Source organism: Solea solea, chromosome 6, assembly GCF_958295425.1.
Source record: "Solea solea chromosome 6, fSolSol10.1, whole genome shotgun sequence".
NCBI classification, from domain to species: domain Eukaryota; kingdom Metazoa; phylum Chordata; class Actinopteri; order Pleuronectiformes; family Soleidae; genus Solea; species Solea solea.
Genome location: NC_081139.1, coordinates 28582697 through 28609150, shown reverse-complemented (window position 1 = coordinate 28609150; position 26454 = coordinate 28582697). Strand labels below are relative to the sequence as shown.

At 43.4% G+C, this 26454-nt stretch overlaps 3 protein-coding genes across 4 annotated transcripts in view; 2 read left to right on the top strand and 1 right to left on the bottom strand.

Moving 5' to 3' along the window:
- Window positions 1-26454, bottom strand: part of LOC131460541 (NACHT, LRR and PYD domains-containing protein 12-like) — a 216418-nt gene that overhangs the window by 29290 nt on the left and 160674 nt on the right. The window lies entirely within an intron of this gene.
- On the top strand, window positions 16239-18974 carry LOC131460561 (protein EFR3 homolog B-like). The gene has a single exon (XM_058631169.1). It carries the CDS (start codon window positions 16239-16241, stop codon window positions 16830-16832), a length of 594 nt encoding a protein of 197 aa, XP_058487152.1. The 3' UTR covers window positions 16833-18974.
- On the top strand, window positions 16836-18974 carry LOC131460560 (protein EFR3 homolog B-like). The gene has a single exon (XM_058631168.1). The coding sequence runs from the start codon at window positions 16836-16838 to the stop codon at window positions 18690-18692; it is 1857 nt and encodes a 618-aa protein (XP_058487151.1). The 3' UTR covers window positions 18693-18974.

Genomic DNA, 26454 nt, shown 5'->3' with positions numbered 1-26454 from the left:
TAATCATTGGTAGCAACTATAGGTGAGAAGAAAAGTGCAATTATTGGTGTTTGAACATCGTTGGTTTGAAATAAGTGAGCAAAGATGCTTCAGAAACATTACATTTGAATTAACTCTGCGTCCTATTTTGATTCACTTGGCTCCAGCGTCTGCTCAACAACTATCACTGTCAGTGGGTCAAAACAGCAGAAAACCCGCGCACCACCGCCACCGTGTGGCAGACATGTGAAGTGCGAGTAACACGACAAAACAAACAGGCAAACATGTTGATACCATGGATGTATTAGAACAACTGGATAGAGCTCCGCCCCTTTGCCTCTGTTCATTCCTATGGAGTTCTTTTTGAATGTTTTTTTAATGATTTATTTAACAAAATAATGTAGAAACAACACGGCTCACATCTTTTTTTAAACCTTTCAAAGGAGCAGGTGCACAGGAAGAACGCAGAAGAGAAACCTTTGCATGATAAAATACAGACAAATCAAACAAGCTAAAAAACAAAAGAAAAAGTTAGCTAAGGCTTTTGTTTTTAGATCATATTTTGATTTTTCATGAACAGTTTGTTCATGTTAATGATAAAACCTCACTACAGACAACAGTTAATTGTGGAGTTCCACAAGGCTCAGTGCTTGGGCCTATACTTTTTACCTTAAATATGCTTCCTCTAGTGAACATTATTAGAAAGCACAACATACACTTTCATTGTTATGCAGATGACACACAGCTATATTTATCAATGAGGCCGGATGAAATAAATCAGGTTGTTCAACTCCAGGAATGTCTTAGAGACATTAAGTCCTGGATGACCTGTAACTTTCTACTTTTAAACTTTTATACTCGGCCCTAAACACCTCAGAGAAAAACTTTCTGATCACATTGTCACTTTAGATGACATCACCTTGGCTTCCAGTTCCACTGTGAGGAACCTTGGAGTTACTTTTGACCAGGAAATGTCATTTGATTCACACATAAAACTCATTTCCAGAACAGCCTTCTTCCACCTACGGAACATTATGAAAATTAGAAACATTGTGTCTTTACAGGATGCTGAAAAACTAGTTCATGCTTTTGTTACATCTAGATTAGATTACTGTAGCTCCTTATTATAAGGATGTTCCAACAAGTCTGTTAGAACCCTTCAGTTAATTCAAAATGCTGCAGCACGAGTTCTGACAGGAACTAGAAAGAGAGACCATATAACTCCAGTGTTAGCTTCTCTACACTGGCTCCCCGTACAGTTTAGAATTCAATTTAAAATCCTCCTCCTCACGTACAAAGCACTTAATGGTCAGGCCCCTTCATACCTGAAAGACCTAGTCTTACCTTATCACCCTAATAGACCACTTAGGTCACAAAATACAGGTTTACTTGTGGTTCTCAGAGTCTGTAAGAGCAGAATGGGAGGCAGAGCCTTCAGTTACCAGGCTCCTCCTCTCCTGTGGAACCAGCTCCCAATGATAGTTCGGGAGGCGGAGCCTCTCTCTGTATTTAAAGTTAGACTTAAAACTTTCCTTTTTGATAAAGCTTATAGTTAAAGCTGGTTCAGGGAAACCTGGACCATCTCTTAGTTCTGCTGCTATAGACCTAGACTGCTGGGGGATTTGCACGCACATTCACTCTGTCACACTCAGGGTATGAATATGACTTTTTATATGTCATTAACCTTGTCTCTTTCTCTCCATAGTTTGTGTCTTTCCTTCCTTCCCTCTCTCTCTCTCTGTATTCTCATCTTGCAGGTTGCGGGATCAAGATCCAGTTTTCGAGGCTATCCATATCATATATATCATCACCATTATTATTGTGCTATAATTAAAAAGTTGATATCATTGACTGTATAAACTTGTAACATGATACAGTTGTTGTGTATCTGCTCCTTGTCTCCCCCCTTTCTGTCCCCCACCTCTCCGCTGTCCCCCATTGTGTGAACTGTTGTGTTTCTCTGCTCTCCTTGATGTTGTCTATGTACAGTGCCTTGAGATAATGTATGTTATGATTTGGCGCTATACAAATAAAACTGAATTGAATTGAATTGAATTAACTAGCACACTTACCAGAAAGATGGATGGATGGATAGATAGATATCGATACGTAGAATAAATGAAGTTTGTTTAGTGACAGCTGCCCTAAGTCATTGTTGTCATTGTTAAACACAGTGATTTATGTTTCAGTTTTATAATAAATGAGAGAGAGGCTTAGAAAAAAAACAGAAGCAGGTGAGAGTTACCTGCGTGGTGCGTTCAGGGACTCCATGTTAAATTTTATTGATAATATTCCGTGAAATCAGACATGCAGCTCACTTTTCCTCTGTTTTATTTTATTCCAATTTCAAAGTTGGAACTCAGTCAAGCAAACGAAGAAAAAAGACTTTTTTTCTTGTCAGGCAAAAGATGATCATGTACAAATCCACCGATGCTTCATCATGAAGAGGAAGAGATCAATAATTAAATATCAGTCAAGGCCGTTGAGTGAAAAAGACACAAATACCAAAAGGTTTTCTTTTGGTATTTGAGACACAAGTAAAAAAGACCACAGCACAGAAGATGGAAACATTTGTCCCACAACATCAGCAGTGAAGCAGCGACATGAAAATACAAACGGTAGAAAACATACATGCTTCTGTTTTTATATCACAACCCATTTTAAATATAGAGTTTTATATTTTTCTCTGGGAAAATAAGAAACAGATCAAAGTCATATTCTGTCAGCTGACCATCAAACACATCAGACATGCAGTGACCAACAACCTGGAACACCTGGAACATGGATATACTTCCCTTTTTAAGGAAGTTTTCCTTCTATATTTTCTGGGAATTTATTCTATAGCCAATTATTCTATTAAAAAAAATTACAAATATAAACTAAAACCCCAGAAGTGTGTCGTTGTTACTGAGGTCGTCGTCATTGTCAGGTTTATTTGTCAATAAAGTTTTTGAACCCTTCCACAACATGAGAAGCTCCAGGAGTCATGTGATCATCATCAGGTCAAAACAAGATACAAAAACAACTGATGAAACATAGAAAGACCAAAGGTTAAAGGTCATTCAACAGCATTCAGTGACAACATCTGTTTACGACAAAACAGCTGCGAATGATGGACTCATTATGATGGACTTAATTTGGATTTAGTCGTGGCGTTGCCTCCAGACCAGAGGTCAGGTGTCACATGACTCAGCAGAACACAAATGACACCGCATCACAACAAGAAACATGAGTCCTGGAAGTGTTACATGACTGCATCTTCATCATCTTCATCATCAACATCATGGATAAAAACAAACATTAACGACACAGAAACATGAACACACGGTTGCAAGTACATCAGAAGACAAGACAACAGGAGGCGTGGCTCCAGCGGGCGGGGGCATGTTGGGAAATACGTGACCCTATGTGACCCTTTTTTGTCATTCTCTAAACGACGTCACAGCATCTGTGGGCTCCAGAGGAAAAGTCCCATGATGCTTTGCTGCAGCGTCTGACGTGAAACAGGTCTGGTTTTCAGTCTGTGAGCAGAAGACACGTCTCACCGTCTCACCGTCTCTGTGCTGTTACATCACAAGGTCGTCATTCACGCGTCTCTTCTTCACTGCTGAAAACGAGAGGGCAGAGGTCAACACACAGGTCAACACAAAGGTCAACAACAGACTTTCTACATGAAGAGGAAACTGTTCTTGTTGATACTTGGTAGCCAATATGGCTCCGCCTGTGGGAGGAGCCTCTCAGTGGCTGCTGAGTGAAGGAATTTATCCCACAATTCTTTGCACACCAGCAGCAAATCTTATCCAATACACGATGGAGGAGGGACGTGTTGCAGCTGGAAGCAGCAAATTCATTTTGAAATGTAAATGTGACAAATCAAACAAAATAAACGTTTCTTCTGGATTAAAAGTTGTTCCACTGTTGGTGTAATTAACAAGTCACACGACCTACAATAGTGTATTATTGACTGTGAAGGAATAGAAAAACAGCTGAGCAGAGTTAACAGCTGTGAAGCTGAGCTGGATTTTCCTGGATGTCATTAAACGCATCATAGCTCCGTGGACCTGCTATAGTGGTATTGCTGGCCTTTCGTTGAAGCTGCCATTTCTTATTTGGTTATAACTTTGACTGACGTGTGTCGTCAGCCAATCAAAATTTGATGCATAGTGACAGAACGCCCCAGGCCCAGCGATGTGTTTGGCGCTAGCCCCCGCTGTTGTCATCAACGACGTTTGAACCTTTGGCGGGTTTTGAAGTAAGCTATGATCACTGCATTAACGCCACCGATCCATCATGTTTCTGATCTCCTTCGTGTGCCCTTTTCACGGCGATCGTTTGGAGAAAAGAAGGAAATTATTTCAAGAGGAAGACCTACACCGAAGAGGTACGTCATTTACGGTAGTTCGAGTGTTAATGATGAATGTATAACATTTTTTAGAAGTGGTGAGGACAAAACTGTTGATCATAAATAGTGCCGTGGACGTGTTCCCCGCGTATCTGACGCCCATGCTTATGTGGAAACTTGTTTTGTGTCATATAGTGGCTTGTGAATTGCGTTTGCTGAGTGACATAACACAAGATGTGGTGGTAACGATGCAGTAGCCTATTGATGCGCAGTGGTGTGCGTGTGCGCTATGGAGTGTTACTGACTAACAGTCAAGCTGTGAATGAAGGCTGGGGAAACAGTATGATAAGGAAGGGTCAAGGTAAGGGTTGCACATAATGGTATCTGTTAGTCGTCGTAAACATTAGATCTAATGGGGTCATAAACGTTAGGTCTGGTGTCTGTTCTTGTTTTACTTTGATGTTTCTGTATAAATGGTAAAGCTTTCTGGGGAAAGAGAGAGAACATTTAGACCTTCTTGGTGACAGGGTCTCTCGTTTATGCATGAAGTAAAGATATGATTTACTGAACACTGATGACTCCAGAATTTCTTTCACATTTTGGCGACAAGGATGGGATGGACGCTCCAATGCTCAGGGCCTGAGTTCTGACTGAAGGTTACTACCGGTAAGGAAAATTTCCGCTCCACCAAGGAGGACAGGAATCCGCCTGGCGTCAGGAACGGGCGCTGACCAGCGGACACTCCATCTTTTTAAAAAAGTGAGTACAGTGTTTTTGAATCATTTCTGGTGTACATGGGTGAAACCTAGGTAGACAGTTGTAATTCCTTTGTGGTAGGCTGTCGAGATATATTATAATTCCTGTGTGGTTGAATATCGAGGTCAGGTGTAATTCCTGTGTGGTAACCGAGACCGTCTCCATTTTAGGCATTGATGTACATTGTGATTCTACAGGAATCAAAGTAACATGTGCCACAGCTGGTCTATATCCTGTCTGTGTTCCTGCGAGTGATTACGAATATTCTTGGGACCTTCTAAATTCTAGGGATATAGATGAACTGTTGTCCATGATACCACAGGTTACAGAGACACCTGAGCATTTGCAGTGTGTGTCACATTTCTCACCAAAAACTAAAGATTACAACTATGAAGATACTTGGGATGTGGGAGGGGATAATGATGTAATAGGTATAGATACAGTTTTTGTGGGTTTAGAGTTCGCAGCTGCGTCAGTAAATCTGTCGAAACCTCAGTTAACCTTGTTTTGAAAACCTGGGTCTGTCCCTCACAATCCATTGACAAAAAAATCAAATGTCGCATGGACAGAAATGGGACCTTGGGTTAAAGCAGCTTTAGGTGTCAGACTGGCAAACCAGATTGTTACGACCAGGCCTAGGGGAAAACCTGATCACAACATGCATAATGAGACCCCCTCTTCTCAACTCCCAAGAAACCACCAGCAACAAGTCAAAGCAAACCATTTTAAAGGTTTATTTAAATCAAGCACAACACGTCTACTGGCAGTCTGGCTGTGAGTGGTTTGAGGAAGTCCCCTGCAGCTGGGATGTTCAGGCCTCTTATTCAGATTCCTTCCGGGCAGGACCAATCAGCTCCCAGGATCCACCTGACTCACTCACACAGGTCAGTCACTCAAAACATGCACACCTGCAACCCGTCTCACACTCAAATGCAGACACATACACACAGTGAAAAAGCAGTCACGACCCTGGGGTCATAACAAGATCAAATGATAGTTGTTACTCCCCATCAATGAAGATCACATCTTATCCTGTGAACATTAGAGTAGCAGTTGATCAAAAGATCGACACATATACGAATGAAGTTACACTTTAACCACTGAAGAGGAAGCATTGGTTTCAACAGTACCTGACAAATTGTGGGCAAAAAGTAAATTTGATTTTGGAAATATAAAAGGTGCAATTCCTGTTACTGTTCAGCCAAAATCTGTTTTCAGACCTTGTAAAAGACAATATCCACTTAGTCCAGAATCTGTTGAAGGCATAGATCCTGTCATTCAGTCTCTCATAAAACAAGGTGCCATCGTGGAATGTCCTCATTCACCATGCAACTCCCCCATTCTGCCTGTCAAAAAACCTAATGGGGGGTGTAGACCAGTTCAGGATCTCAGAGCCATTAATGATGCTGTGCAACACCCAGCCCCAACTGTGCCAAATGTTACAACACTAATGTCACAGGTTCCATCAGAGTCTTGTTGGTTTTCCGTAATAGACTTAGCAAACGCGTATTTCAGTATCCCTGTTCACCCTGATTCACAGTTCTGGTTTGCTTTTACTTTTTTCCCAGCACCATCCAGTGGAGTAGAAATAAGTCTGATGGGGGCGGCGAGAGTCGTGGTCAGGTACAGGATAGACCTACTTTTAACAGACGGCTAGATAGAACTAGACAGGAGGTTAAGTGTTACCATTGTGGGGAGAGGGGACACACTAAACCAAACTGTCAAGCCAGAAATACCCAGAACACTGCCATCTGTTATGCACCTAGGCCACACGCACCACATGCACAGCAGACACTGAAGAACACGGGACATTTGGTCCAAGTTCTTATTAATGGGGAATGTGTGCAGGCATTAGTGGATACGGGTAGCTCACAAACCCTGATCCATGAAAGTCTGGTCTCTGAGGAGGAGTGTAGGCCTCAGGCCCCGGTAAAGGTGTGCTGTGTGCATGGAGATATTAGGAGTTACCCTACAGCAGAGAAGTATGGCTGAGGCCAGAGTCCACAGAACAAACGGAAATACCAACTGACATAGTTGAGTTGCAGAGACAGGACAAGACCCTGGAGCCCTGGTTCAAAAAAGCAGAAGGAAGTGAGGGAGTGACAAGTCGGAACACAAGCCTCTTAGAAGAGGAGAGGTACATTCTGAAACAAGATATACTGTATCAAGTGAAGGGTGCATGTGAGACGTTAGTGGTGCCAGGTCCCATGAGGGAAAAGGTGATGAGCCTAGCCCACTCCATCCCATGGTCAGGACACCTGGGAAAATACAAGACACTGGCTAGAATTGGTAGGCGTTTCAGTTTGCCCAACATGTATACAGATGTGGTTGACTGTTCGCTCATGCCCAGAGTGTCAGCTCAGACAGACAGGCTGGTGGAAAGATTCAATCGCACCCTGAAAACCATGCTCCGCCGCTTTGTTTCACAGACAGGAAAAGACTGGGATGAGTGGCTGCCCTACCTCCTGTTTGCATACAGGGAGGTGCCACAAGCTTCGACTGGTTTCTCACCCTTTGAGCTCCTTTATGGTCGGTGAAGGAGCTGTGGGAGAGATCGAAAGATGACGAGCGGCATGTGGTGCTGTACGTCATTCAGATGAGGAGGAGGCTTGAGAAGATGACATCCTTGGCGCAGGAGAACATGGAAAGAGCACAGAAGAAACAGCAAACCTGGTATGACAAAAAGGCGAGGGAGAGGACATTTACTCCGGGTCAAAAGGTGCTGCTTCTTCTCCCTACTGATGACAACAAACTCCTGGCTAAGTGGCATGGCCCTTATGAGGTGGTGAAGAAGATGGGGGCAGTCACGTATGAGATCTATATGCCAGAGAGGAGAAGGAAGAAGCAGGTTTTTCCTATTAACCTTCTGAAGGAATTTCACACCAGAGACAAGGTAGAGACTCAACTTTTTGTCCGTGCGGTGGAGGAACCGGATGAGCAGTTTTTCCCAGTCAAGGCAACTCCCCAGACTCTGGATATTTCCCACCTGGAGCAACGTCAACAGGAGCATATGAAAGAAATGCTAAATCCCTCCTTGTTCCAGGAGAAGCCTGGGTGGGCAGTAGCTACAGAACATGACATTGTCTTTCAGGAAGGGGCTTCCCCTCAGTGCAGGAGTTATAGGGTGCCAGAGCGTTTGGTGGCTGCCTTGAGGGAGGAGCTAGACATCATGCTGTCGATGGGGGTCGTAGAACCCTCCTCCAGTGACTGGTGCAGTCCGGTGGTGCTGGTTCAAAAAAAAGATGGCATCATCCGGTTCTGCATAGACTTTCGTCAGGTGAACGCTCTCAGCAAGGTGGACCCATACCCTATGCCCCGCATAGACGACTTGATGCTGTTTGGGCTCCAGGGGGCGCCAGCTACTTTCCAGAGGCTGATGGACCGGGTGTTGGCAGGTGCCCACGAGTTCTCAGCTGCTTACCTGGACGATGTAGTGGGATGGTACCGCAGGTTTATACCTAACTTTTCTGCGAGGTCTGCTCCCCTTTCACATCTCACCAGGGATGCAGTTCCAAAGAGATTGGTCTGGACGGAGGAATGCGAGCGAGCCTTCCAGGACCTGAAAGGGGCGGTCTGTGGTGACTCTGTTCTGCTTAGCCCAGATTTTGAAAAACCCTTTATCGTGCAGACCGACGCTTCGGGAGTGGGCCTGGGAGCCGTTCTGCTGCAAGAGGTGGACGGAAACCGGAGGCCAGTAGCATTCATCAGCAGGAAGCTGTTTCCACGAGAGAGGCGGTATTCTGCAGTGGAGTTGGAGTGTCTGGCGATCAAGTGGGCGATTGACTCGCTACGGTACTACCTCTTGGGCAGATCATTTCTGTTGGAGACTGACCACAGAGCACTGCAGTGGCTAGAGAGGATGCGGGATACCAATTCCCGGGTCACAAGGTGGTACCTGTCTCTTCAGCCATATAATTTCACAGTGCACTACTGTCCAGGGGCTGCAAATAGAGTAGCAGACTTCCTGTCCCGCATCCCGGAGGATGAGGGGGCACACAATGATGGGGCCCAGTTATGAGGCTTCTCCGTCCCTAGGGTGACATGCTTCACCTGGAGGGGAGGGGGGAAGTGTAACGGTGCGGCTGCCCGTTACCTTGTTGCACGGAGTCACTTAGGCGCTCTAAGCAGGGAAACGCTGGGGTGGTGAGGGACAGCGGTCCTGCTGTGGAGAGTTTGGTGTCCTGGCAACGGGATGCCGCAGCAACACGGATTGGGAGCCGGGCGTTCAGAGTGGCCAACTGAACGTCGGGAGGGACTTTCAGTCTAAACGAGGATTCGTGTTAGCTGTTAAAACAAAACTCATCGGCATGTAGTGGCGTTGGTTCCGGACCGCTGGCAAAAGACCTGACGCAAAGAGTGACGAACATTTAAAGGTGGGGCGCGGTGCGTCACAGAGAAGTGCACGCCAAGTGAAGAAGGACTGGAGGGGTGTTTGGGGAATTATAATGTGTCCACTATCATATAGAATATTTATTGATGTTATTTTTGGTAGTAAACTGGTTGAAATTAGGTAGGATCAGTATTGTGCATGTTTGGGGTTGATTTGTTAGCTGGGGGGATTATCATGAAGATAATTGATTTTTATTTGTAATGGTCTTGGCCACAGAATATATATTCCTCTGCTAAAGAGGGGGTAGGGAAGAGTGAGCTCTACAGAGCTGGGGACAACACCTGCGCAGAGGTTAACGTCACACGTACTGGTTGATTTTGAATGTTCTCTTTTTTGTGATGAACGAATTTCGTTATTGATTCATCACTTATTGTTTTGGAGTCTTTTGTTTTCATTTTTTTTTTTTCTCTCCGGACGACCATTTTTTTGTGCTGCTAAACAGAAAATAAATTCAGCCATCTACAGCATCCTTTTTGGTGTCCCTGTCTTTTGACGCTTGGCCAACCAGGCAACACTTTTAATGGTAAAAGGTATACATGGACGCGAATGCCACAGGGTTTCTCCTCCAGTCCCACTTTGTTTGCATTGATTGTAGCAGAAAACCTGTCACATTGGCAACCACCATGTGGGAGTATGTTACAGCCTGGACAAGGGGATTTAAACATACGACATGACTCCGACGATGTTTCCTCTCCGGCAGCTTCACCGAGAATCTCAGTTTTATTTCTTAAATATTTACAATTAAGTACACAAAATACTTACATAAAAAACATTACAATAATACAGCAAGTTGGACATTCACAAAAACAGTTCCTTAAATAATAAACAAAACATTATCTAAACACTAATTCATCTATATAAAACTCTATAAAACTAATATAATAACTCTTTTATTAAACTATATGTGCATGCAAGCATCACGAGAACCTCTCATCTCTGGCCACTAGATGTCACTTTAGACTGGCAAACCCGACCAAAACACAAACATGAAGGCACAGCTTCCCAAAACACCCAAAACACAACTAGAATTCCAAAACTAAGTTATTCAGTACTTAAACACACAAATGTCACTTCTCATACCTGGACAAGGGGATTTAAACATACGACATGACTCCGACGATGTTTCCTCTCCGGCAGCTTCACCGAGAATGAGGCATCGTGCGGAGCGCTCCCCCTTCCGGCCTTAGCAGGCAAAAGTAATCGATCACCGATCGTCTTTCCTGAGGCTAAACTAACAGATGAACGCTCTTGATTTATGATCTTTTATGACCTCTTATTATGATCTTTTATGACCACTTATTAAAGATAATCCATCTATCACAAGTACACGTGTACAGTACGTCGACGACCTTCTTGTATGTTCACCCACAAGGGAGTATTGTAGAAAAGATACAGTGTCTCTACTTTGTTTTCTGGCAGAGAATGGTCACAAGGTGTCAAAAGACAAGCTGCAGCTTGTCTCAAAATCAGTGCGGTATCTTGGCCATATAATCACTCCAGAAGGTCGTAAATTGGGTCCTGACCGCATTCAAGCAATATTGGAAGTTCATAAACCACGTACAAAAAAACAAATGATGTCCTTTTTGGGCTTATCAGGTTATTGTCGTCCATGGAGAGGACTGATCTTGACGGGTTTAACGTGGAAGGTGGGGTGGACCTGCATTGACCTTGGTAGTTTGAGCTGGACAGTGACAGGGTTGATCACCATGGCGATGTGAAACGGGCCGACAAACCTGGGCGTGAGCTTCTTGGACTCCACCCGAAGAGGCAGGTTCTTGGTTGATAACCACACTCTTTGGCCGCTGTGATAGTGTGGGGCAGGGGTCCTCTTGCGATCTGCGGCAGCCTTGTAGGATTTGGACTGCCGAAGGAGGTTCTGGCGGGCCCGCTCCCAGGTTCTCCTGCAGCGTCTCACCAAGGCCAATGCGGAGGGCACAGAGGACTCAGAGTCTGTGGAGGGGAAGAGAGATGGTTGGTAGCCGTGAACAATGTGGAATGGGACAGACCAGTGGATGAACAGGGGAGTGAGTTGTGTGCCAATTTGACCCAAACCAGTTTTTGGGACCAGGTTTCGGGGTCCTGGGAGGCGGTGATGCGGAGGCCAGTCTCCAACTCCTGGTTTAGGCGCTCCGATTGGCCGTTTGTCTGTGGGTGGAAGCCTGATGAGAAGCTGGCTGTGGCCCCAAGATGACTGCAGAACTCCTTCCAGAAATGTGAGACGAATTGGGGTCATCTGTCTGAAACAATGTCCATAGGGAAACCATGTATCCTAAAAATGTTATTCAACATGACCTCCGCCGTTTCTTTGGCGGAGGGAAGCTTTTGCAGGGGAATAAAGTGAACCATTTTGGAGATTCTGTCCACCACCGTCAAAACCACAGTGTTACCATTGGAAGGTGGGAGTCCTGTGACGAAGTCCATGGAAATATGGGACCAGGGGCGTTGAGGGATTGGCAAGGGCCTGAGTTCTCCTGATGGTCTCTGATGAGAAGCTTTGTTAGTTGCACAAACAGAGCAGTCATTGACATAATCAGTGACCACTGAGACCATCTTAGGCCACCAAAAACGTTGCTGTACAACAAACAAGGTTTTCTTTATACCCGGATGACAGACAGTCTTGTTTGTGTGAGCCCAATGGATCACTTCCCCCCTGAGAGCCCAGATCACAAAAAGCTTGTCCACAGGACAATCAGGAGGGACAGTGACATCTTTGGCTGCCGCCCTAACCTTACCCTCTATCTCCCATGAAAGAACTGATATGAAACATGTCGTGGGAAGGATTTTCTTGGGTTCAGGATTAATTTGGTCACTGGTGAATTTACGGGACAGGGAGTCAGGCTTGAGATTTTTGGAACCTGGTCGATATGAGAGGGTAAAGTTAAAGCGGCTGAAGAAAATTGCCCATCTAGCTTGCCTAGCGTTTAGCCTCTTAGCTGATTTGAGGTACTCCAGATTCTTATGATCGGTCCAGACCTGAAAGGGCTGGGAGGCTCCCTCCAGCCAGTGTCTCCACTCCTCCAGGGCCACCTTAACTGCCAGCAGCTCGCGGTTACCAATATCATAATTTTGTTCAGCAGAAGTGAGTTTCTTGGACAAGAAGGCACAAGGGTGTAGTTTACCATCTTTGGAGCAAAATTGGGAGAGGATCGCTCCAATACCAACGTCTGAGGCGTCTACCTCTACCACAAACTGCTGGCTGGGGTCCGGGAGGATGAGGACAGGGGCGGAGGTGAAGCTCCTCTTAAGGCTCTTAAATGCAGTTTCGCACTCATGGCTCCAGACGAATGGTCTGTGTGGGGAGGAAAGTTCGTGCAGGGGTGAGGCAATGCTGCTGTAGTTACGAATACATTTTCTATAAAAATTAGCAAACCCCAGAAACCTCTGAACCTCTTTACGTGAGGTGGGAGTGGCCCAATCTGCCACTGCCGAAACCTTCTCAGGGTCCATCCTGACCTCCCCCTCAGCAAGCACGAACCTAAGGAACGAGACCGAGGGCTTGTGGAACTCACATTTCTCTGCTTTCACAAACAGCTGGTTCTGGAGGAACCGCTGAAGCACAGCTCGGACACACCATCGGGGGAAAAGATCAGGATGTCATCTAGGTACACAAAGACAAAAATATTAAGCATATCACGAAGGACATCGTTAACCAAGTCCTGAAAAACCGCTGGTGCATTTGTTAAACCAAAAGGCATAACCAGATACTCATAATGTCCGGTGGGAGTGTTGAAAGCAGTCTTCCACTCGTCCCCCTCTTTGATCCTGACAAGATGGTAGGCATTACGTAGGTCTAGTTTAGTGAACACCTTAGCCCCCTCCAACAGTTCAAAGGCCGTGGAGATGAGGGGGAGGGGGTACCTGTTCTTGATAGTTACAGCATTGAGACCACGATAGTCTATGCAGGGCAGGAGGGTCTTATCCTTCTTCTCCACAAAGAAGAGAAGAGGGACGGATGAGACCAGCGGCCAGGGAATCCCTAACATAGTCCTCCATGGCTCTACGCTCTGGGGCCGAAAGGGAATATAACTTGACCCTGGGGGGGTGCTGCCTGGTAGCAAGTCTATGGCACAATCGTAAAGACGATGAGGAGGCAAGGAGGTGGCTTTCGCCTTGCAGAAAACCTCGGCGAGGTCGTGATAGCAAGGCGGTACATTGGTGAGGTCATAATAAGTGGAGTGGGAAATAGGAAGTGAGCTGTGGGGTTTGGGCAGGTGGGAGATTATGAACGCCACCTTAGACCAGTCTGTCGGAAAAGCTGATGGCTGTAGTTCGAAGTGCAGCTCACACTGTGTCAGAAACAGTCTCACGTCCCCTGAATCCCCGGAGAACATATTCCCTTTTCTAGCTAAGTTGACCCATGGTCCTGACCATGCGTCAAAAGGAGGGATGTTAGATATTGTAAATAAACTAAGGTATGCGCCAGGGTTTTCAACATTTGCTGAAGACTTTTGTAAAAAATTTGTAATTTGTGCCACTAACAATGTTGGCAGAGGTGTGCAAATGTCTCTATCTGCACATCCGAAACCTCAAGGTCCTTTCGAACATTTGATGATGGACTTTATTGAGCTCACTCCATGCAAGGGGTACATGTACTGCCTTGTAATTGTTGACATATTTTCAAAGTGGATTGAATGTTTCCCATGTAGGCATACAACGGCTATTTCAGTGGCAAAATCATTCTTGAAGGAAGTAATACCACGTTGGGGTTTGCCGTCCAAATTGACTAGCGACAATGGTTCTCATTTTGTGAATAGTGTCATTCAAAGTCTATCAGAAAGCCTTCAGATCAACCTAAAAACACACTGTGCGTATCATCCAGCTAGTGGAGGTGCGGTAGAAAGAGCTAATCAGACCCTGAAGATAAAATTAAGAAAAATTAATTGCTGAAACAAAGTTGCCATAGGTTGAAATTCTACCCCTGCTCTCATGTTCATAAGAGGACGCCCACATAAAACGACTGGATTATCTCCTTATGAGATTCTTACTGGGCCTTATTGTCCTTGTTTAGATCCTGTCATTAGTTTAGTGCAATATTACGCTGATTGTCCCCACATGGACACTACAAGTCGGAAATCGTGTAAGGCTTCTCACCATGCATGGTATACGGCGAGAAATAAAGTCTATAGTCATACAACATATCAGGCAAATATGTATTTATCTTGTGTAGATTGGTTTTGTGAGAACATGGTTCCACAATCTTTCCCTTCAAATTCCACTTATGCCGAACCAACTGAGATTCCTAACACAAGTACAAATCTCTCACATTCTCTTTGTTTATGTTCAAACGGCACAGGTCAGTTCATGGGAATCTCACATTGTTCAAACCCTGTTATTAGTTTAAACACTAATCGATTTAAGTCCGGTCCCATTAAAATAACATTTAGAAATAAAGAAACTGTGCTAGTCAATAAATATCTTTCTTTCTGTTTCCTTTAGTGGTTAAGATAACTATCTACTAACAGTCAAGCCGTGAATGAAGGCTGGGGAAATTGTATGATAAGGAAGGGTCAACGTAAGGGTTGCACATAATGGTATCTGTTAGTCGTCGTAAACATTAGATCTAATGGGGTCACAAACGTTAGGTCTGGTGTCTTGTTTTACTTTGATGTTTCTGTATAAATGGTAAAGCTTTCTTGAGAAACGGGAGAGAACATTTAGACCTTCTTGGTGACAGGGTCTCTCCTTTATACATGAAGTAAAGATATGATTCACTGAACACTGATGACTCCAGAATTTCTTTCACAGGCCACATTCATGAAGGAACAATGTGAGATTTTGAGCACAGACAAATATATTTTGAAAGCTTAATACATGTATTTGCATGTTTGCAAATATTAATTTGAACAGTTTAATCAACTTTACTCATATGTCCTCTCACATCTCAAATCTCAACCTTCTGTGCACGCTCATCTTTACCCGAGCGCGCACTCAACTTGGCACAGCGTTACCAATGTGCCACAAAATCAACCAATCAGAGACAACTCAAAGGTTGTGGGTTTGTGGGTTAAGGGCAAGACCCTTCACCTTGTGTTACTCCTGACAGTTAATTATAGTTATTATATCTGGAAAGTATTTAACACTAATTAGCTAACAAATATTACAGATACAGAAATATGGTGTTCCTTCCCCATAATAATACAGTTCATTTCATGCCAAAAACACACCAACATTTATAAACAGGAACCAGGTGGAAAAACCATGTAATTCCCATTTTAGTAGGAAAGCTCTTCTTTATTACGTTGCTTTTCAGAAGATCAAAGACTTCTTGCTCTAATAATTTCTGACTGTACACTGAGAGGTGTAATGCTGCCCTCCACTGTTCAAAGTTCTGAAGTTCGCAATCACTGTTCAAAGTTCTCAGTCTCATCATCTCGTCCTTCTTTGTTGCATTCAAAACTCCTTCAAAAGAAAGAAAAGTGCCTTAATGGCAAGATGACAATTCTTCTCAATATTAAAAACTGATTATAGGGAAAAACTTGAGCGCCCCAGGTCAGCCTGTTGTCCTTTGAATATACTACATGAAAAAAGCATTTTAATTGTCCCGGGAAGTCCAAACTGGCAGAGACCATCTGCATGTCAAAGTAACATCCATCATGTTTATTATGTGCCAGCATCAAAGCTCCTCTTCAAAGACTTCTCTAGTGTTCCATGTCACCTGGAAGGAGTTCTTACATTACAAGATAACCTCTAGTGCTCCACTAGGTTGGAACTCACGCAGTTGCATTACTGCTCTCTTCTAGTCTTACTTAAAAAAGAACGAATTTCACAACCATGTTACTGCAAAGAATCATATCTTTCTTGATCGGTGATTGTTGTGGAGCACTCAGTCCTCTGTACAAGCGATTGGTAGACAACATCTTTCCAGCAAACCAAAAGAATGGGCTAGTAAAAGCCAACATGGAGAAGCTGACATTCTATGCCTTATCGGTTCCAGAAGAGCTTGACTGTATTGGCGCTTACCTGTCTAAGAGAATGTCAAAGGATGTGGCTCGACAAAGATACAGGTATGTGTGCATAGCAATGGAAGCGCTGGACCAGCTGCTGATGGCCTGTCGCTCTCAGAGCATCAACCTGTTTGTGGAGAGTTTCCTGAAGATGGTGCGTGAGGTGCTAGAGTCGGACAAACCTAGCCTACAGATCCTAGGAACCAATTCGTTTGTGAAGTTTGCCAACATACAAGAGGACAACCCCTCCTACCACCGCTGTTACCATTTTTTTGTGTCACGTTTCAGTGACATGTGCCACTCTAGCGACGAGGACCCCGACATCTGCTTCAAGATTCGCATGGCAGGTATCAAGGGTCTAAATGGAGTAGTGAGGAAGACGGTGAATGACGACCTACAGGCCAATATCTGGGACCCTTAGCTCATGGACAAGATTGTCCCCTCTCTACTTTTCAACTTGCAGAGTGGAGAATGCACACAGAACCACTCCCCTTCGCTGCTGCGGATGTCAGAGAAAGAAAAGAGTGGCTTGGTGGAGTTGACAGAGTGCTGCTTTAGGGAGCTTCTGAGACGAGCTGCCTATGGCAAAATCAAGAATGTCATCACACCCGTGCTAATGCACTTAGATAACCATTCTCTATGGGAGGGGACAACCTTTGCAGTGCATTGCTTCAAAATCATTATGTACTCCATCCGATCTCAGCACTCTCACTTGGTCATCCAGCAGCTTCTTGGTCACCTGGCTGCTAACAGCAAGAACTCAGCCACAGTGCGAACTGGAATCATAGAGGTCTTGCTGGAGGCAGCTGCCATCGCAGCCAGCTGCTCTGTTGGTCTCACAGTGTTGGAGATTTTCAACACTTTGGTGCAGCAGCTTCATTTGAGTGTTGACTATGAGTTGACAGGTTCATATGATGGCAGTATCAACATCGGATCTGAGATCACCAACGCTCACGAGGAGAGGCAGCTGCAGGAGGCTGTCATCCGTACCATCAGTTCATTTGCCAACCCTCTGCCAGCTTACCAGAGGTCAGAAGTCATGCTCTTCATTATGGGCAAAATCCCTGGTATTCACACAGCCGTGCCATCCACAGGCTCAGGGCCTGAGGGTACCAGGATGATTCAAGTCATGTTACTTAAGTCCTTAGTCCAGGTGACAGCAAGTTTCCATACCACCAACATGCTGAAAACCCAGCTAAGCTCTTACCTGGAGCCACTGCTGTCCGTGTCTCTCACCAAGGATCCAGAGGTACAACTGTTGGCACTGCAAATACTTATTAGTCTCATGGATTGGCATGACAACAGGTCCAAGCTCCTCAGCATGAGCAGCATCCTGGACATATCTGTGCTCAAGATCAAAGTGGTCAAGTGTTCCAGACAAGATAACTTATTCATGAAAGGTCACGGCCAGCAGCTTTACCAACACATCTACTTGGCGTGCAAGGAGCAGAGCAATGGTAGGCAGCATTACGAGAACCTTTTTGCTTTGTTTGCCATTTTGAGTGTGGAGCTGGCAAATCCAGAGGTGGTTCTGGACCTCGTTCGCCTGACAGTTGCATTGCAGGACCTGGCACTGTCAACTGACGAGGATCTGCCTATTTACAATCGCTGTGCTATTCATTCCCTGACTGCCGCTTACTTCAACCTTATTTGCCAGCTCACCACTATTCCAGCCTTTTGCAAGTATATACACAAGGTTATTAAGGTCAGACAGGTAAATAGCCCTCACCTTTTACCCGAGGGTGTCTTCACGGACAACCCCAAGCTGCCTGCCTCACTGGAGAATGTGGAAGGGGATGTTTTATTTCTCCAGTCAAAAATCTCTGAAGTCCTTGGGGGTGGTGGTTATAACACAGAGAGACTTTCTATACCTTTCATTCCTCAGTACACAGATGATGATCATCTGTCCATTGGTGAAACTGTCTCACAGGTGGAGTTACAGTCTAGAAATAGTCCAGAGAAAGAAGAGAGGAGAGTGACAGAGGAGATCACATTCAAAGCCTTGAAAAATGTCATTGTGGGCAATGTGGATATGGAGGAGCAGGACAGGGAGTGGAGGAGACAAGTGATGGAGAAGTTTCAGAAGGCCCCCTTTAAGGAAATAGCTGCACATTGTGGTCCAAGGGCCACACAACTGCATAGGAGACTAAATCAAATCTTAGAGATTACAATTAGACCTCCACCCAGTCCTGCTGGAACCATGTTATCAAGTCATGGCCAAAGTCAAAGATCATCTGTACCCATCTATGACATGACATTTCCTGTCCTGTTTTTGTACTAAACCAGAAAGTCAACTGAGGTGTTGAATAAGTATTGTACACACTTTAATGGCTGTAAAGTTGTTAACCACATCATTTACAAGAGATATTCAGCAATAACAAATGTTGTATCCAGGCCACTTTAAAACATTTTTTTAACTTAGTCATCTGAAATGACAATTATTTCACTCAGCGGGCAGAACTTCAGGCCATCCTGAACAAAACCACCCACAGCCACCTATCTCTCTGTCTGTATGCATGTACGGTATATACACACAATTTACACAATATGTTTTTTGTTTGTTTGTTTTTTTTAAATAATGATTTAATTATTAAGTTTGATTCAATTATTGGAAATAAAGTATTCAATTGTTCAAAATTGATTAAATAATCAATTAATAACCACATTGGAGCACCATGTCACGAACAGGACTGGACCCAGATGCAGTACGGTGGTAAGAAACAGTCTTCATTCTCACACTGGAAAAACAACAAGGGACACAGGAAGGGAGATCCTCAAATATGCGTGAGAAACGCAGGCGCGGGATCAACGTGGGACTGGACAAAGAGTGCAGAAAAATCCACTGAAAGTTCAGACAGAGTCTCTGAAGCAAACATGTGCAAATAAATCCAGTGATAACAGGACGTGACGGCGAGGAGCGCTCAAAAAAAGAGTAACTAGGTGACGGACAAAGACAAACTCACACAGACAAAGGAAGAGGGAGCGGTTATATACAGGTGCAGGTCATATAATTAGAATATCATCAAAAAATTGATTTATGTCAGTACTTCCATTCAAAAAGTGAAACTTGTATATTATATTCATTCATTACACACAGACTGATATATTTCAAATGTTTATTTCTTTTAATTTTGATAATTATTACTGACAACTAATGAAAAATTTTACTGAATTTGGGATTTTCATTAGTTGTCAGTAATAAAATCTGCACAAAAAGGGCACAATCAATCAATAAAGGCTAATTAACTACTATCCACACAAATCCTTCAGCAGCACACTATTGTGGTAGCAGCTCTACATGGTACTACTGCTGATGTCAGATTCATAATTTATGATGAAGACATCATTGATGTTGTGCTGATGTTATAAATTCCAAACTATTCTTCAGACTCAGCTGGAAGAAAAGGTGACAGACATGAGCTTCGAGAAGATCAGCTTTGTCCCAGCCGTCTAGTTCTGGCGCTGGGACAGGAAGTTCAGGGGCCTCATGTATAAAAGAGTGCGCAGCTTTCATACTGAAAGACGGCGCACTCACAAAATTTGAAAAGTACGTACGCAAAGAAATTCTCAGATTTATAAAACCGTGCGTACGCCGAGTCCTGTGCATCTTTTCTTTATACCTCCCATCAAACGTGAAACTGAGCAGAGATGAATGAGTAACAGACCACGCCCCTGTTCCACCCACACATTAATATACAAATGTCTCTGACGCCTTCTTCCTGAAGAATAGTGGCAAATGCATCAGCAACGAAAAAGAAGGAAAGTGCGCAATCAAGGCATCAATTTATGATGTATAAATCTGAACAAATATATTATTTTGGTTGTTTGTTTTTGGAATTAGTGATAAACACAAAGGAACTAAATGTCAGAGTCACAGCGACTGCTCTCATATTAATATTGATGCTTAAAAAACTGGCTGTGCATTGATAGTGGATCCTGTGCATGTTGTTTTTCTGGTGTAACATGTTTACTTGATGGCGTTTTAGGACTTGCTGGCGTTTTAGGACTTGCTGGCGTTTTGGGACGTGCTGACGTTTTGGGACTTGCTGGCGTTTTGGGACTTGCTGGCGTTTTAGGACTTGCTGGCGTTTTAGGACGTGCTGACGTTTTGGGACTTGCCGGCGTTTTGGGACTTGATGGCATTTTAGGACTTGCTGGCGTTTTGGGACTTGATGGCGTTTTAGGACTTGCTGGCGTTTTGGGACTTGCTGGCGTTTTGGGACGTGCTGGCGTTTTGGGACTTGCTGGCGTTTTGGGACTTGATGGCATTTTAGGACTTGCTGGCGTTTTGGGACTTGATGGCGTTTTAGGACTTGCTGGCGTTTTGGGACGTGCTGGCGTTTTGGGACTTGATGGCGTTTTAGGACTTGATGGTGTTTTAAGGCCTTGATGGCGTTTTAGGACTTGCTGGCGTTTTGGGACTTGATGGCGTTTTAGGACTTGCTGGCGTTTAAGGACGTGCTGACGTTTTGGGACTTGCTGGTGTTTTAGGACTTGCTGGCGTTTCGGGACTTGATGGCGTTTTGGGACTTGATGGCGTTTTAGGACGTGCTGACGTTTTGGGACTTGCTGGCGTTTTAGGACTTGCTGGCGTTTTAGGACTTGCTGGCATTTTAGGACTTGCTGGCGTTTTAGGACTTGTTTTTTTTTATCTTTAAGGCATTTCACCACTTTAAAGGGCAGAGTATGTCTAATAAGTATTCCAACACCTCTGCTTCTGGCCGTAAAAGACGAAATATATACTTGTCCGAACATACCCTGTTGTACTGTAGTTTGGTTTAAACACTGACACAAAACCGATTTATATTGAATTAGATTTTCAAACAACAATTTCAAGAAGCAAAAAATATTGATTTAATCATTCAAAAGTATTGTATTTTATTGTTTGAAAATACACTTTCACGTTCTTTGTGCCGTGGTCTTTTGTTTGTGGGTGGGCCTAAGGAAGCTACTGCAACAACAAATACTCATGCAGCCCAAAAAGCAATTTTCCCATTGAGCACAATAGTAAAAGAGACGCCTGTAAAAGTGTCCACAGGACACCTGGAGACATGGACACAGGCATGTATAGATCTTTATATTCTATATTTTTAATTCATGGAGTTTCACATTTGTAAAACCTTCCTAAAGGCTATAAAAAGCCCAGAAACATCTTATTTCCCAGAGTGACGTCACAGCTGTGTACGAGCACAGCAAAGCGCGGTCATGACGTGTCGGGAACGGCTGCTGTCGGGGAACCGTACGATGTGAAAGCTTTATGAGAAATGTGAATAATAAAATATTAGGACAAAACAGGTTTTAGTTATTTATTCGTCGCTCATTAGGATTTATTTCAAACTTATTATCGATGTATTAACGAGCTGCTGTGTGGATTCATGCTGATATCGTGAACACGGGGCAGATGACGGTGTGATGACCTCAGACCTGCGCTCACTTCACCACTGATTCCCGGGGAGGCTGCTGGTCTTATCATCACTATCTGTTCATAAAGTTACTGATAAATGTGATGAACACATGAATTAGAGTTGAAGTAAAATGTTGAGTGAAAAAATCTGGAGTTTTAAACCACGTTTAACACATTGTTATTGTTCCTAATAATATGATTGTGAGTCTGCAGGTTTTCTGGCCTGACTGTTTTAATATTTTATGATTATTATATTTACCATAAATTGTAATTATAAAGATAAGTTAGCTTTATTTGTAAACCACCTATACAAAAATTTGAACTTTCAAATTTAAACCAAAATACAAAGCATAGCAATGAGACCAAAAATCATATTCATGGTTAATATTCAATCAAATTGTTTTTTTTTAAAAGTACTTATTTTCTTGGACAATAATATATATAACCCCTGAGTCATGTGACAGTGATTATCATACAGTTTATCAGTGAATGGAAGAAAACAACATAATTTTTGTAACAACACATATAAACTAATATTCACGGTCAATTAAATGAACCATTAAATTGATCATTTTAACTGTAATGACGTAATTATACTTTTCACTTTACTGTATTCACTATCGTTGGTTTTCATTTACAAATCCATGGTTTAAAGCCTGACGCAAACGTGCCATCGGTATTCATGAAATCCGCTTGTGCACGTCAGTAGCGTACTCCCATCATGCCTTTCACTGTTCATGGACGCGCCGAGCAAGTCGTTCACATAGATGAAAGGCATTATGGGAGTAACACTACTGCACATGCTCTATGGGCCGCACAACCCGGAAATAAACCAGGAAGTCAGAAACTTGTTTGGCATATATATAAACACAGTGTCATATATCGTAAGATTTACATGTTTAGATCGTAACAAAACGACAGGATTGTCTATGATGAAATACAGCGTTTATAATTCTTACACATCACTTTCTTTAAGGACTGAGTATTTTCCTCGTCGTCGTTACTGTTTTCTGACATTTGATTCTTTTCTTTACAAAAAGCGGCTCCTTTATTGGTCGAGCACGGTCACATGACGGCGGCTTTACCACGAGTCACGAACTACTGCGGGGTTACAGCAGGAGAACTTTGATCCTCTCGTTCAACACTATGTAAAGAATAGTGTAGTCAGAACAGCTGGTCGTAGAGCTGCACGACAGCGCCCCCCACAGGCCCGGAGCACTTCTGTTATTGAATGCAGGTTTTCTCTCCTGCAGTTGCTTTGGGATTTGTGTGTTTTTGGTTTTGCGCCGTTTCATGTTTGTGTTCATGTGTTTTGGCTTTGTTTCAGATGGGTTAGGGTTGTGTTAACCCTGACGTAATAACCACAGCTCGCCGCCACCCGCCGTCTTCTAGTTTTCACTGAAATGCAGGTTTTTTCCCTCGCAGCCATATCAGTTTGAAAACTACATTCGATCATTGTCGTTCTCAGTTTACTCTGCAGAGCAAGAGCCAGTTAGCATAACCGTTAGCAAAGATGGCAGACACCGTGTTTACATTCTGGGAATGAAGTCTCGTCCCCCTATGGGTCCAAGTTTGCCCCACGCTGCTTTTTTTACAACTCAGTGGAAAACTGAGGGAGAACAAATACTACTGCTATTCTAGCGATACAAAGCTACATGCTAATCAGTGAAGTATTCCTTTAACTTCCATTTTTCTTTTTGACATAAAATGATGTCTCTGGGTGTCCTCAAGAAGAACACTGTACAACAGGGGTCACCAACCTTTTTGAGACCCAGAGCTACCTGAAGGGTAGAGAATAATATGGAAGGCTAACATATTAACATTTGATACATTTAATGACCATTTAAATGATGAATATTATGCATTCAGTTGCATACACATTCATTTCAGTGCTTACTAACGATAATCACAGTTTTATAAACAATATCAAAGACATTTTACTCAGTGATCATATGGATACATGCAAGTGAGGTGAAGTGAAATGAGCCCGCGGGCACCACGTTGGTGACCACTGCTGTACAAGAATATGTGTGTGTTCTTGTATTTGTTACCCTGTTAGGACCATTTCTGTCTGGAAAAACCCAAACCAGGATCAGTGTCTTAGTTTCATAAGAGCTGAGTCATTCTATACATCTCAAGCCCCCCCCCCCCCACACACACACATTCTTGTACAGCATTCTTAGTGAGGACACTCGTAGACAGAATGCATTCCTGAACCTTCACCATGACAACCAAATGCCTAACCCTAAAACCAGGTCTCAGCCCCCTTTAAAAGCCCTAAAAGCCTCATTATTGTTGTAAGGACCAGACAATAATGATAAACCATCATTTTACAAAGAGATCAGTGAAATCATGGATCAACATGCTCTGTTTTAAGGTTTGAAGTAAACAAAGGAACATTCCACTGATTTAAAACAAACACTCTCTTTAGCTCCACATACTGTGAACTGTTAAAATAATTGAGATCCATAGGAAGGAGATGGGAGTCAGCTCAGTGTCCAAACAAGGGTTTAATCTTGTACAAGAGGAGCATTCACAAAGCAACACAGAGGCCAGTTACAAAGTGAAGACTCCCTGTCTTGGAGGAAACACATGGTATTTATCTGTCTCAATGGGTCTGCTATCACCCTGCCATGAGGCGCAGACCCATTGTCTTTATTCACAAGTTACACTTCACGTCAAACACTTTCATTGAACCTTTCTCTTCACGTAGTCATCCCTACGCCATCATCGTTGGAGTTCTGTCACAGATCTGTTGAAGCAGTGACACGCACGCACACACACACACGCGCGCACGCATACACAATCACACACTCTCACACACACACGTACAGACACACACACACAGACACGCACACTCACGCGCACGCACGCACACACACACACACACACACGCACGCACGCACACACAATCACACACTCTCACACAGTCACACACACGCACGCACACGCGCACGTACACACACACACTCTCTCACACACACACACACACACACACAACAGACACAAGCACACGCACACACACACACGCATACGCACACACACACGCACACACACACATTCATCACTCCCACCTGTTGAGAGAAGACGACAGAGAGTCAGAGTCAGAGTCAGTGATGCAGCTCAGATGTGGAATAATAACATCACATGTTACAACAGCTCACATTCACTCATTCACCAAACACTGGTTGTTTGGAGTTGTGTGAAAACAAATCAACAGAAGTATTTGGACTATTATGAAGTATTCAAATACATTGACAGTATTTTCATATGGAGTTTTGCAGCTTTAACAGCTTCAACTCTTCTTGGAAGACTTTGCTCAACACTTTGAAGTGTTTCTGTGAGAATTAGTGTCCATTCATTGTGTCGAGCATTGATGAGGTCACACACTGATGCTGGACCACAAGGTCTGGCTCTTAATCTCTGGCCGTTTCTCAATATCCATACTTGTGCGTACTTGCGTACTCCCGTACTTGTGAAAACGTCATCAGCCTCAGTCCAAGTGCTGTTCCAATTCTCAAGTAAGCGAACAGCGAGGACGGTTCTCAAACCCGGAAGTGTTCTTGCTCCGCCCATGTTTACCAAGTATGCATCGGAGGTGACTTAAGCGTACTTGGGATGGCCATGTATCCCAGAATACATTTCGGCGGAGCATAGCAGCAGATAATAGAAATATAAATCTGAAATAAATATTTTTCTGTGTCCCGGAACAAAGTTTTAACATCATTTGAGGCGAGAAATTAGTCATTAAGAATTCAAACATGTGGTTTGTGTATGAAGATATGACGTATTTATAGTTTGGCAGCAACGTTTGTCGGAGGTGATCACCTCCGTCTCTGTGGGCGCTCGGCGCTCACTGTGCCCGGCACAGAGCAGCGTTACCTCGGCCTGTCCTGATGAAATGATCCGCTGGCTCAGACGTCGCTGTCATTAGATGCTCGGTGTGATCGATAGATTTGTTGTTGACGTGTTATTTTGATTTTAATGGAAACGTTTTGACCTGACAGTTTGAAACTTTGCATATTATTTTTATTTTTTTTTATTTTAACTTTGAATGTTAGATTTATATTAAAGTCGCACGGTCATTGTATCTGTATTTAAATATAATATGTAAATATTAGCTATGTAGAGTAGTATATATTTGTACACGTCATATATATATATATATATATACACTACACTACACTATTCAATGCTGTACTCTATCTATTTTCCACATTGTATTATTTGTATTGTATATTTTAATAGAAATAAATTAATAAATGAAGTTAAATATTTAAAATGTAAAAATAATAACAACATATATATGCATTTATTAAAAGTATTTCATATGTTCATTTATCAACACTGTAGGTGGCGGTAATGAGGCTGCAGCACTTGGCGCCAGCCACCATTCAAACAGCAGAACAATACATACATACTTGCATACTTGAGTATTGAGAAACAACCACATACTTGTGTACTCCCGTACTTGGCAAGTATATACTCCCAGCGTACTTCTCAAGTATATACTTCCCAAGTAAGCAAGTACATACTTGCTAACTTGAGTATTGAGAAACGGCCTCTGTTCCAGTTCATCCCAAAGGTGCTGGATGGGGTTAAAGGTCAGGGCTCATGTCTTTATAGTGGTTGCTTTGTC